General features: G+C 52.9%; 1 protein-coding gene across 1 annotated transcript; it reads left to right on the forward strand.

Annotated features, from left to right (window-relative positions):
• Positions 1 to 935: 935 nt before the first annotated feature.
• Positions 936 to 12,114, forward strand: MAPK7 (mitogen-activated protein kinase 7). Its single transcript, XM_018572671.1, has 7 exons — positions 936 to 1,088; positions 2,073 to 2,292; positions 3,368 to 3,533; positions 4,944 to 6,130; positions 8,077 to 9,026; positions 10,497 to 10,624; positions 11,921 to 12,114. Exons 2-7 carry the CDS (start codon positions 2,079 to 2,081, stop codon positions 12,072 to 12,074), a joined length of 2,799 nt encoding a protein of 932 aa, XP_018428173.1. The 5' UTR covers positions 936 to 1,088; positions 2,073 to 2,078; the 3' UTR covers positions 12,075 to 12,114.
• The last annotated feature ends 386 nt before the right edge of the window (positions 12,115 to 12,500 follow it).

Below are 12,500 nucleotides of genomic sequence, written 5' to 3' on the forward strand. Positions count from 1 at the left end.
TGAGGGTGTACCTCCATTATATACCCCCCAGTGAGGGTGTACCTCCATTATATACCCCCCAGTGAGGGTGTACCTCCATTATACACCCCCAGTGAGGGTGTACCTCCATTATATACCCCCCAGTGAGTGGTGGTGAGGGGGGGGGGTGAGGGGGGTGACCCCTCCCTCTAAGGTACCTTCCCAATTGTTGGGGGTATGTGGATTGGCATAGTTAAGGAAAGGGGGGACACATGCCCGTAACTCGCCCCTCCATTTCGCCACCCTCTCACATCGGAGGAAGGGAAGGATTGCACCACTTGTAATTGATAGTTTGCGGATGGCCACACACGTTACAATCTGATTGGACGATCTCTCTTTCAGATGGTCACACATGCTACAATCTGATTGGACGATCTCTCTCCAATATGTCACCAATGGATGCATTTTATGAGGATGCAAAACAGTCTGTCCAATCTGCATCCGGCCAGATAAGACCATGCTGCAGTACACTACAAGATTGTACAATCAGATTGTAGATAGGGGTGTGGCTATGGAGTCATGTATGTCCTATCCAGTAGAAACTGAGAAAGGGGAAGACACAGTCTCCTGGCCAGTGATTATTGTCATGTGACTAGGTGATCAGCTGACAAGAAAGCAGAACAGTCTCCTCTGGTCAGGTCATAATATGACTCCTCTGACTGAGAGAGGAAGGCTGACTGTGACCACCCTATGGCCGCTCCCGGGGCGCTCACACACTGGTGGTCACTGTTCAGAGGAAGAACTGTTCATAAGACCACGTGGTCAGGGACAAGCACACAGCGCCATGTCAGCCCCGCCCATAGAGCGTCTCGCAGGCCAACCCCTCCCCTGTTTGCGAAGTGCCCCGCCCCCTCTGTATATCTGATGCTTTGTGATAGTGAGGGCTCGGCCTCCCCGTTGCCAGGAGACATGGACACGCCCTCTACGCTGTGTTCTTTTTCCCTCCGTCGCTCTAAAGGTCTCCCTGCCTCTGATTGGTGGAGGCGCTGTGTTCTTCAGACAGCGGTGACTCTGGCCCCGCCCCTCGCTGTCCGCCGAACATCCGGGTCCTTCGGCGGCTCGGCCGATGGGTGAGTTCTCTTAAAGGGGCCGGTGTGCCACACTCTTCCGGGTGGAACTGTGGGGGTGGTGGGTTGGGAGAGTGTAAGACTGTGGACTAGAGCTTGTGAGGGCCATGCTTGGGGATTACACAGTCTGTATATAGAGGTATAGCTTGTGGAGCCCCCTTCACTGTGGGTGGGAAAAGTGGTGGGGGGGGGGTATAATAGGGGGTATATAATGGAGGTGCACACTCACATAAGGGGGTACATAATGAAGGTACACCCTCACTATGGGGTTAGGGTTGCCACCTTTTCATCCAGTGAAACCCGAACACTCTAGCGATGCATAGAATTTTTTTGGGGAGAATGAGTTGCAGCTTATTCATATGTAAATAGCGCCACCCATTAATATGTAAATATCACAGTCAAGATTGTTTTCAGTGGGGTGCTAGTAGCCCCATCTTCATTTTGGTTGCCACCGTCTGCCTGACATCTTGTTTCCGGGTTTGCCATGAAACCCGGACACAGCATTCAAAACCCGAACTGTCCGGGTGAATCCTGGACAGGTGGCAACCCTATATGGGGTATATGATGGAGGTACACCCTCACTGGGGGGTATATGATGGAGGTACACCCTCACTGGGGGGTATATAATGGAGGTACACCCTCACTGGGGGATAAAAAAAAAACCTGAAATATTGTTAGAGGTTGGAATGGACTTTTAGAATACCGATCAAACTTCTGCCCGGAGTTCAGCTTTAATAATGAGATGGAGGATACACAGAGGATCAGAGGCCGTCATACACACGCAGGCCATCATACACACGCAGGCCGTCATACATACATACATACACAGAGGATCAGAGACCGTCATACACACACAGGCCGTCATACATACACACACAGGCCGTCATACATACACACACAGGCCGTCATACACACACGGGCGGCGGTATGCGTTGTGCCGTTCGGTGGTTATGGTTCTTCATGAGCCTCTTTCTCTCCTCCTTCCAGGCAGCCATGGCGGAGAAGAAACCTGGAGAGCCTGCGGAGGACGGAGAGCGCTCCAAACTGGAAGCGTCTCACTGCGCGTCCACCGCGGCCACGAACCTCGCCATCCTGAAAGAGCGCTCCTTCGATATTACCTTCGACGTGGGGGAGGAATACGAGGTCATCGAGACCATCGGCACCGGAGCTTATGGCGTGGTGTCGTCTGCTCGCCGGAAGGGCACCGGTAAGAATGTTTTTATTTGTAGAGCCGGAGGTGAATGTCGCGGAGGTGCGTGTGCGGAGGGGACATGGTCTGAGCGCCAGTGTGGCCTCCAGACTATTATTGCTTCATGTATACCTAAAGCCACAACTCTTTGTTGTTTTTTGGATAAAGTAGAGAAGTGTTAAAGAGAACCTGTCACCAACTTGCAGAGGAAAGCAAAGACAAATCAAGGATTTGAAATGCTAACTTGCAGAGTTTTTGTTTCCATAGATTCGGGATGCAGCGATACAGTTTTTCGGTAACGAGTACCGATATATTTTTTTTCCGGTACTCACCGATACCAGAAGTCCCATTAAGGAAAGCTGAGGGGCGGGTAATGGCTCGCTCCCCGTCTTCCTGATTGGCCGGGAAGCCGGCTGCATGCTCCCCCGTCACTTGGTGATGAGAAAGCATGCAGCCGGCTTCCCGGCCAATCAGGGAGGCGTGCAAAGTGTAATGACTCACCTACCGGCTTCCTGATTGGTCGGGAAGCTGGCCAATCAGGAAGCCGGGCGGTGAGACATTACCCGTGTAGCCGGCTTCCCGGCTAATCGCAAAGCCGGGTGGCAAGTCATTACACGTTGCCTGGCTTCTTGATTGGCTGGGAAGCCGGCTGCATGCCCCCTCATCACCAAGTGACATGGGAGCATGCAGCCGACTTCCCGGCCAATCAGGAAGTCAGGGAGCGAGTTATTATCTGTCCCTCGGCTTCCTGATTGGCGTGAAAGCCATCTCCATGCTCCCTGGTGACGAGGGAGTGTGGGCCTGGCTTCCCAGCCAATCAGGAAGCTGGGTGGCGTGTAATGACTCGCACCCGGCTTCCTGACACCGAAAGTTCCGGTATCGGGATAAGTATCTGGGGCATTTGGGCAAGTACGAGTACTCACCCAAATACTCGGTATCGGCATCAGCGCATCCTGGTGCATCTCTACCATAAATCATTTTATATGCTGCTGAACGTGCTAGCAAATTTGACCTCTTCAGGAAGAGTCAATTCTCTATCACAGATGGTGAACCAATCAGCTGTCAGAGATGTAACGTTCCCGTTATTCCCCAGGTCAGAAGGTGGCCATTAAGAAGATCCCCAACGCCTTCGATGTGGTGACTCACGCCAAGCGCACCCTACGGGAGCTGAAGATCCTGAAGCACTTCAATCACGACAACGTCATCGCCATCAAAGACATCTTGAAGCCATCCGTGCATTATTCAGAGTTCAAATCTGTGTAAGGACGACTCATTTCCTGTTCTGCTCCTGGACTCAGGGGACGGGTAACCATCTCTCCATTCCCCCTCTATACCCGTCACTGTCTGGGGGGAGGGGGCTTTCTATGGGCAGCACACAGCATGACTGACCGTCATCATTGCGTAAAATGAATGAGCCGCATTCATCGTAGTGTCACCCATAGAGAGCGGATTGTGCATTGAGCTGGTGTGCGCAGTGCTGTACACTTTAAGACCAGATGGTTAGGATGGCCCAGCCTGTGAGAGCTTACAGTCTAAGCCAGTGGTGGCGAACCTTGGCACTCCAGCTGCGCCAAAACTGCAAATCCCAACATGCATCTGCCTCTGGGAGTTATGTCTGTGGCTGTCAGAGCCTTGCAATGCTTCATGGGACTTGTAGTTCCAAAACAGCTGGAGTGCCAAGGTTCGCCACCACTGGTCTAAGGCCTTATTCACACGAGAAAAAGCCGGTACGTACAGCTCCATGCTGCGTGCACGGCCGTATTGGGCAGCTCCCGGGAAGGACAGGTGCTGCGTGTGATTAGTACGCAGCCCCTGTCATTCTCTATGTGAGTACGCGGTCATACGCCGCCCTATGCTCACCCTCCGTGTGCGGGTGTCCGTACTCGTACGCTGACAGGATGGATCATGTCTGCGTCCGAGTCGGGACACCCGCACCCTTACAGATCTGCACTTGGGGTGAGTGTAGGGGGGCGTACGGCTGCATACTCCCAAAGAGAAGGACAGGGGCTATGTACTAATCACACGCAGCACCTGTCGTTCCCGGGAGCTGCTCAATACGGGCGTGCACGCAGCATGGAGCTGTACGTGCCGGCCTTTTCTCGTGTGAATGAGGCCTACAAGGGAGGGTCACTGCCACTGATATCTCCCTATGTCCATGAGGATCCCAGACTAAGCCCCACAGATCCCAGTAGGGTCCAATGTATGAGTGAATAGAGCAGTGGTTCTCAACCTGTGGGTCGGGACCCACAGTTGAGGGGGTCCCTACATGCCTTGTGCTGCTCTAGGTAAGAGCTCCTCAGCCTCCTCCTGGGGTGGCAGTGTCAGTTCTCCTAGGTGGCGCTGCAGCGGCCGGAGAGGATCAGAGAGAGGGGAGCAGGCAGGAGTGAGGGGAGGTGAATGCTCGATCACCATAGAGCCCACAATTCGTCACAACAGAGCCCGCACTGGACGCCACCAGAGAGTCCCACTAGCCACCTGAGAGCCCGCACAGCCTCCTGAGAGCCCGCACAGATACTAGTATTGGTGCATCCCTAAATTTTACGATTGGGGGTCACCACAATTTGGCAAATGTTACCATGGGGTCCCGGCCAAAGAAAGGTTGAGAACCACTGGAATAGAGTGTCTGGGATGTCACAACTCTCACATTTCTTATTCCTTTTCATCTTCAGGTACGTGGTGCTGGATCTCATGGAGAGCGACCTTCACCAGATCATCCACTCCTCGCAGCCTCTGACCTTAGAACACGCTCGCTACTTCCTGTACCAGCTGTTGAGGGGTCTGAAGTACATCCACTCGGCAAACGTTCTCCACCGCGACCTGAAGCCCAGTAACCTCCTGATCAACGAGAACTGCGAGCTGAAGATCGGCGACTTCGGCATGGCCCGAGGACTTTGCACCAAGCCCGACGAGTATAAATATTTCATGACGGAGTATGTGGCCACCCGCTGGTATCGCGCCCCGGAGCTCATGCTGTCGCTTCACGAGTACACTCAGGCCATCGACGTGTGGTCCGTGGGCTGCATCTTTGCCGAAATGCTGGGCCGCAAGCAGATCTTCCCCGGCAAGAACTATATCCACCAGCTTCAGCTCATCATGACGGTGCTCGGAACACCCTCCGGCCAGGTCATCCGAGCCATCGGGGCAGAGAGGGTCCGAGCATACATTCAGAGCTTGCCTTCTCGCCAGCCGATAACCTGGGCAAGCCTGTACCCTCAAGGAGACAGGAAAGCCTTGGATCTGCTGTCCAAAATATTGAGGTTTGACCCGCGCGAGCGGATATCTGTGTGCGAAGCACTGCGGCACCCTTTTCTATCCAAGTACCACGACCCGGACGACGAGCCTGAATGCGTGCCGGCATTTGACTTTGACTTCGACAAGCAGGTTCTGACGAAGGAGCAGATCAAGGAGGCCATCATGGCAGAGATAGACGGCTTCCACCAAAGGAGAGAGGGCATCCGGCGGCAGATCAGCTTTAAACCCGCTCTGAAACCGGCGGAGGAGGGCCCGGCGACCGACGGCGTTATCAGGTCAGACGACTTTCAGTCGCCGCCGCTCCCGCCGCCGCCTCAAGGGTTTGATGTGGATATGCCAAGCGCCAACTCCGCCAGGGAGAGAGGCGATTTCCCCATGGAGTCGCCGCGAGTACCCGTGAAGCCCGAAACCATCGACCTGACATCTCCTGTGGAGAGCGAGGACATTGTGCCACTGAGTGAAAGTGCGGAGGTAAAAGAGGAGGCCCCCGTGATTAAGACCGATCCCGAGCCGGTGCCAAAGAAAGAGGGCGCTATATCCGACGACACCAAGGCGGCACTGAAAGCCGCTCTACTGAAATCGGCCCTGCGCAACAAATCCAAAGGTGAGCTAAAGGAGTCTAAGGTTTTAATCTTACAGTGCAGATGATCTCTGGCCTGCTGGGGTAGGCAAACTCCGGCCCTCCAGATGTGGTGATGCCACAAATCCCATTAGGCGTTTCAAGACTCTGACAGCCACAGGCATGAGTCCCAGAGGCAAATGGATGATGGGAATTTGTAGTATCACCACTGCTGGAGGGCCAGAGTGTAACGCATTTAGCAGGATACTGAGTCTTTACTAAGGATGGGCTCGGGCGTGTTCGCAGCTCCACATGCCGAGCCCGCCAGGAAGCTGACAGCGCGCAGCGCCAATCACAGGCACTGAGACATTCCCCGATCTCTGCAGCTGCGGACCGGGAAAATGTCTCGGTACCTGTGATTGGCGCTTCGCGCTGTCAGCTTCCTGGTGGGCTCGGCAAGTGGAGCTGCGAACACGCCCGAGCCCATTCTTAGTCTTTCCCCGGTACGAACCATAGCTGCGGATAGGCTCTTCTTCCTGTGCGTCTCTTAGCTTCAAGGAACTATATGCAGTCAGCTAGTTAGTAGGATATCAGAAGTACACAATGTAAACGCATGTGGGTATGTAATGAGGTTATGCAAGTCCTGGGTAAGTATAAACAATCTGTATTACTTCATCCAGGGTTGTGGAATTATCAAGAAACAGTCCTTTTAGTGTATAGCAAGTGTTGTTGCATCATACCCCTCACATGAGCGGGTTAGCACCCAGACTCAGCGTGTAACAGTCGGCATTGCTTCATACAGGAGATCTTGGTTTATAGCACACAGTACGAGGGAGGCCAATAAGTTCTTATCCTCACCATGATCTAGATGTGCCAGGGATCTGAAATGTTGCAGGTTTATAGGTGGATATCTTAGTAATGGGCGTGCCGATTTTTGTAGGTCGTGGTGAATTATAGTTAGAGCCGAGAGAAATGAAGTAGGTGTGATGCCGGACAAAGTTTACACATCAGGAACCAGGCGGTGCGTAATGACTCGCCCCCTGGCCGCCTGATTAGCAGGGAAGCCGTCCCCATGCTTCTGGTCACCAGGTGACGAGAAAGCATGGAGTCGGCCTTCTAGCCAATCAGGAAGCTGGGCGCTGTGTAATGATGCGGCGCCCGGCTTCCTGATAGGCCGGGAAGCCGGCTCCATGCTCCCTCGTCATGAGGTGACGAGGCAGCATGAAGCCGGCCTGATTGGCCATCGAACAATCGGGAAGCCGGGCAGCGCGTCACAAGTGACGAGAGAGCATGGAGCTGGCTTCCCGGGCCAATCAGGAACCTGAGCAGCGTGTAATGACGCGCTGCCCGGCTTCCTGATACTGGAAGTGCTAGGTATCGGAGCATTAATAACGAGTACTCACCTAAATACTCAGCATCGGCACCAATACTAGTATGGGTATCGGTGCATCCCTAATACCGTGTTTCCCCGAAAATAAGACAGTGTCTTATATTTTTTTTTCTACGAAAAAAGACACTAGGTCTTATTTTCGGGGGATGTCTTACCTGGCTGCAGCTGTCCGCTCTGCCGTCCAGGGAGCCACAGACAGGTGGGCAGGCATGCGGACGGGGGGGCGTGCCTGGCGGGGGGGCGGGAAGGAGCTGCGGCTAGCGCTCTGATGCCGTCCAGGGAGCCGCTCTGGGTGCTCTGTCAGCATAAATCAGTGTAAGGCATTGACTGTATCAGCAGACAAAGAGAAGGGATGCTCTCCCTCCTATGAGGCCGAGGTGAAGATTGGACACTTTTGGTCATAGGGCAAGCAGGTGAGCCACTACATGTTGTAGCTTTTCACTGGGACCAGAAGAATAAGGTAAAGCTCGGATGAAGCTTTGCCTACTGGAAGCACCCCAATTATAAAGGCACAAACCTTTGTTATAAAGGGTCGCTCTATCTATACGCAGATAATGTGTCTACAGATTGTATTAACACTCGCATGCCCTGTCTCCCGTAGATGCCCCCAGCTCCATCCCTGAGACGCCTGAAACAAAGAAGCCAATCACAGCACAGGAGCGCCAGCGAGAAAGGGAGGAGAAGAGGCGGCGGCGGCATGAGCGCGCCCGGGAGAAGGAGAAGAAGCAGAAAGAGAAGGAGCGCCGCGAGAAAGCGGATGGATTCGGGGGGTTGATTTTGAGCGAAAGCGACAAGAACCTTTTGGAACGGTGGACGCGAATGATCGATCATACGCAGCAGCACCCAATTCCCCAGCCAGCCCCTCTTCCTGCCAACCAAAACCCAACCGTGCCAAAACCTGCTCCGTGTCCAGACGTGAGAACCATGACACCGCCCCTACCCCAGCAGACAGTGTTTGGCATGGCCAATCTCAATCCTGTTCCTGAGGTCCGATGCCAGCAGAACGGAACCATCTCGGCTCCTTCGGTTGCACCAAATATACAGTTCATTCCGAGGTGCCTGAACCCCTGCCCTGTGCCCAACCTTCTCCATTATGTGCCCCCCACCCCCGCAGCCTTCCAGATTGCCCCCGTGGTGCTGGCTCCCCAAGTGAAGCAGGTGGCTCCTCCTATCAGTGGACAGCTTCCCCCAGATGTCAAATTCATTTCCAGCGGGCCAGTTCTTCCTGGCACTTTCCCTGCTCAGGCCCGGATCAACCCACCTTGGAGCAGAGGGGGGCACCAGGAAAGCTGGCCGGCGGACACAGGAGACGGGAAGCGGAATTCTGTCACCGTGGATCCCGCGCTCTTTCTACGCAACCCCGCCGACATTGAGCAACCAACCCAAGTCCCAGGGATAGCATTCACTGGTGGGGTAGACTGCCGCCTTCAAGAAGAGCCCAAAACTCAAGATCTGACACCTCTACGGCCCACCACCTTCAACACAACCGACCCCTCCACCTCTGTTTCTCCTGATATCAACTTTGTGACCCAGCAGTTCTCAAAGTCACAGGTAGGAACATCATTCAAAGCAGCTTGCAGAACAGTATTCCTAAAACCAAGAAGAACAATGTTATATATTGCAGCTTACTGGTTGTGGTGGCTGCATTAGTTTTCTATTCCATGATAAGTATATTTTCTGCAAGTACAGCACCCCCCCCTCCTCCTATCCATCAGGCCAATTGTGGTCAGTATTGGAGGCCTCAACTGCAACCCTTGACATCATTAAGGGGGCCACTGATAATATTAAGTATATGTATTGCTACATTAGGTTGCAATCATACTACAGGAAGTGATCAGTAGACATGCTCCATGTGATTACATACTGGAGACCATTGGAGGCTGAGCACATTTTTGCATGAAACTGCTAGAGGTCTCCGACATTCCAGCCTCTTATATCAATGTTTCTACTGATATCTGGGTTCCGGGTGCTGCACAGAAGGCACGAAAGGGCCCCGTTGGGCTCCAGGGCAAGACTAGTGAAGGAAAGTCCAAAGTTTTAAGCGCTCTCCGGTGGGGATCTGGGTTTGTTGCGTGGCCGTGCGGCTCCTAGTGAGTACAGGCCGGGTTTCCGACATGTGGAGAACAAACAAGGAGAGAGACCGGGGCGCGACTACCTGACGCAGTGATTGGGGAAGGAGTATAGGAGTAGGGACAGTCTTCTACTCACTTCTGGGGGTTGGCTCCAATTATCGGTGCGTCGTTAGGCTCGGTCTGCCGATTTCCACCTCATTACCGCGCCCGTCTCTCCTCCCCACCAACGCACGACACCTCGTAGCTGCCATCCTGCCTCCCCGCACTCAGAACCCCTACACCCTTAGCCACACACGCCACCTGAGCTCTGACTCCCACCGCTCCCTGCTCTACGGGGGGGGGGAGCAAAGTAGTCAGCTGCCCGCTCAGACTCACCACCCGGGATTCGGGCCGTCGCAATCACGGTGCAGTGCCGCCACAGGTTCCATCCTTCGTTTCTTAAATCGCTACGTTAGGTAGTCGCACTTCGCTCTCCTTTTTGTTCTCCAGGGCCCCCCACACTGACCTCAGATGCAACAGGGACCCACTCCCCCCCCTGCCCAGCCATCCACCAAACCAAGCAGTGGTTACCTCTATTTGTCCGTCGGGTGTCTGTGGTGCAGGAATGACTACAAGTTCTATAGCAGAGGGAGAGAGCTGCCGCTCCTCTTGTGGCATTGGACACCATTTTCGTTGAAAGAAAAGTATAAAAATCCGTTTTATTATATATTTTTTTTTTTATTGCATTATAATGTGAGACTCGGTGGGTAAGATACAGGCCGGCAGAAACAGCAATGAGGGCAGAAATCTGTCATCCTAAACGGAGGCCCTTCTGTCAGTCCTCCACAGACCCGGCCCCGCGTCTTTCTACATTGAGTCGCCGATTCTCCGATATGAAATGCGGAATTTGTTTCATCCGGTGATTTGTTTTTTTTCATTTCTCCTATTAATTTTCCCTCAACTCTCCCAGGTGGAGGATGTCCTGCCCCCGGTCTTCTCTGTCACACCGAAAGGAAGCGGCGCCGGGTACGGACTGGGCTTCGATCTTGAGGAGTTCCTGAACCAGTCCTTCGATATGGCGTCGGAGAGCCGAGAAAGGTGAGAGTGTCAATCCCCCTCCCCCAATGGAACGGAACCGAGAGACTGCAAACACTTCTGAACCTGATATACAACGTTATATCGGAGTGCCGAGATCCGAACAAGGAACCTTTATACACTGAGTGGCCGGATGATTATATACACTGAGTGGCCGGATGATTATATACACTGAGTGGCCGGATTATTATATACACTGAGTGGCCGGATTATTATATACACTGAGTGGCCGGATTATTATATACACTGAGTGGCCGGATTATTATATACACCGAGTGGCCGGATTATTATATACACTGAGTGGCCGGATTATTATATACACTGAGTGGCCGGATTATTATATACACTGAGTGGCCGGATTATTATGACCACCTGACGTTTGTAGGCAAATTAGCTATAATTTGGCGCTGAAGTTGCTAGAGGGCCAGACCATTATAAATAGGGAAGCGGGTTGGTTACCACGACAGTAGAAGTGATTGGGAAGATTCGGGGAAACAACGCGATGTAACAGCCTTGGAACGCGGGATGATTGTTGGCGCTCGGAGCCATGGAGCGAGTATCAGCAAAACAGCAGAATTCGTTACATGTTCAGGAGCGGCTCATTGTTAAAGTGTTTAAAGACCGGACTGTCAGCCGAAAATCTGGGTCTGAGCGTGCGAATTGTGGCCGTCAGCGACTAGTCAATGTTAGGGCAGAACGGGGGAGGGGCAAGACTGGTACAAGACAACAGAAGGGTAACAGTGCCGTGTCAGATTCCTCGCATCACCTTTCACCATCTTGTGGAGTCACCAGGCGGCCCAACGAAGTACTGATGGGGGGAGGGGGGGGTCATAATAATCTGGCCACTCAGTGTATTTTGACCTAACAAGGTCTTGTCCATCTGAACAATGTTAGGTTGATGTATAGAGTTTTGACCTCATGAGGTCTTGTTAGGTGTAAATGCGTCTTTACCATGGTCTGGTTGTTTTCTTCATACTTTTTCTGAGAACATGTGAATGAAACATAAAGTTATAAGCTATTCAGACAGAAATGCTGATCCATCTTTTTCTGGCCACTCGGTGTATATACAGTAGTTGCCATAAGAGGTGAAGTTTTTTTCTGTGGGTGTGGAAGGGCTGGAACCTCTCAGAAGCAGAACGTGTGAAGTCCGGATTTGGTTTTATTCAGATTTCTATATAATAAAAGGTCAACGCGTTTCGGGGGTTTAAAGAATCCCCTCCCTCCCCCGTCATCAGGGCTTGGTACTGATCAAAAGACCTACATAGCGGTGTTCCATGACAGTGTTTCTTTTTCTTTCAGCCTAGCAGACTCCGCCCCTCTTTCAGCATCACTCTTAGCCGATTGGCTGGAAGTTCACCGCATGAATCCTGCAGACCTGACTGCCCTCCAAGAGGACCTGCAGCTGGGATCTCCCATGATCCTCTCCGACATTCCAGACCTCCAAGACAGCTGAGCAAATGCGGCACCGGACGAAGGCCTCTGTGGAGAGCAAACTGTACGAGCCTCACTTATCCTGTGTGTCTGAAAGGAGAACTGTCCGTGCTGCTCCTAGGAATGACCTCCGGCCTTCCCTTCAGTCTTCTATCTGACCTCCAGCCTCCCCTTCAGTCTTCTATCTGACCTCCAGCCTCCCCTTCAGTCTTCTATCTGACCTCCAGCCTCCCCTTCAGTCTTCTATCTGACCTCCAGCCTCCCCTTCAGTCTTCTATCTGACCTCCAGCCTCCCCTTCAGTCTTCTATCTGACCTCCAGCCTCCCCTTCAGTCTTCTATCTGACCTCCGTCCTTCCCTTCAGTCATCTTTCTGACCTCCGTCCTTCCTTTCAGTCTTATATCTGACCTTCGGCCTTCCCTTCAGTTTTATAGCTGACCTCCGTCCTT

Source organism: Nanorana parkeri, unplaced genomic scaffold, assembly GCF_000935625.1.
Source record: "Nanorana parkeri isolate BGI_ZX_2015 unplaced genomic scaffold, ASM93562v1 scaffold2095, whole genome shotgun sequence".
Taxonomy (NCBI): domain Eukaryota; kingdom Metazoa; phylum Chordata; class Amphibia; order Anura; family Dicroglossidae; genus Nanorana; species Nanorana parkeri.

Excerpts from the sequence above, each read along its gene's own strand:
- MAPK7 (XM_018572671.1), top strand. The coding sequence starts at position 2,079 with ATGGCGGAGAAGAAACCTGGAGAGCCTGCGGAGGACGGAGAGCGCTCC. Across the intron at positions 6,131-8,076 it reads CCTGCGCAACAAATCCAAAG|ATGCCCCCAGCTCCATCCCT; the intron begins GTGAGCTAAAGG and ends TGTCTCCCGTAG. Across the intron at positions 10,625-11,920 it reads GCGTCGGAGAGCCGAGAAAG|CCTAGCAGACTCCGCCCCTC; the intron begins GTGAGAGTGTCA and ends TTTTTCTTTCAG.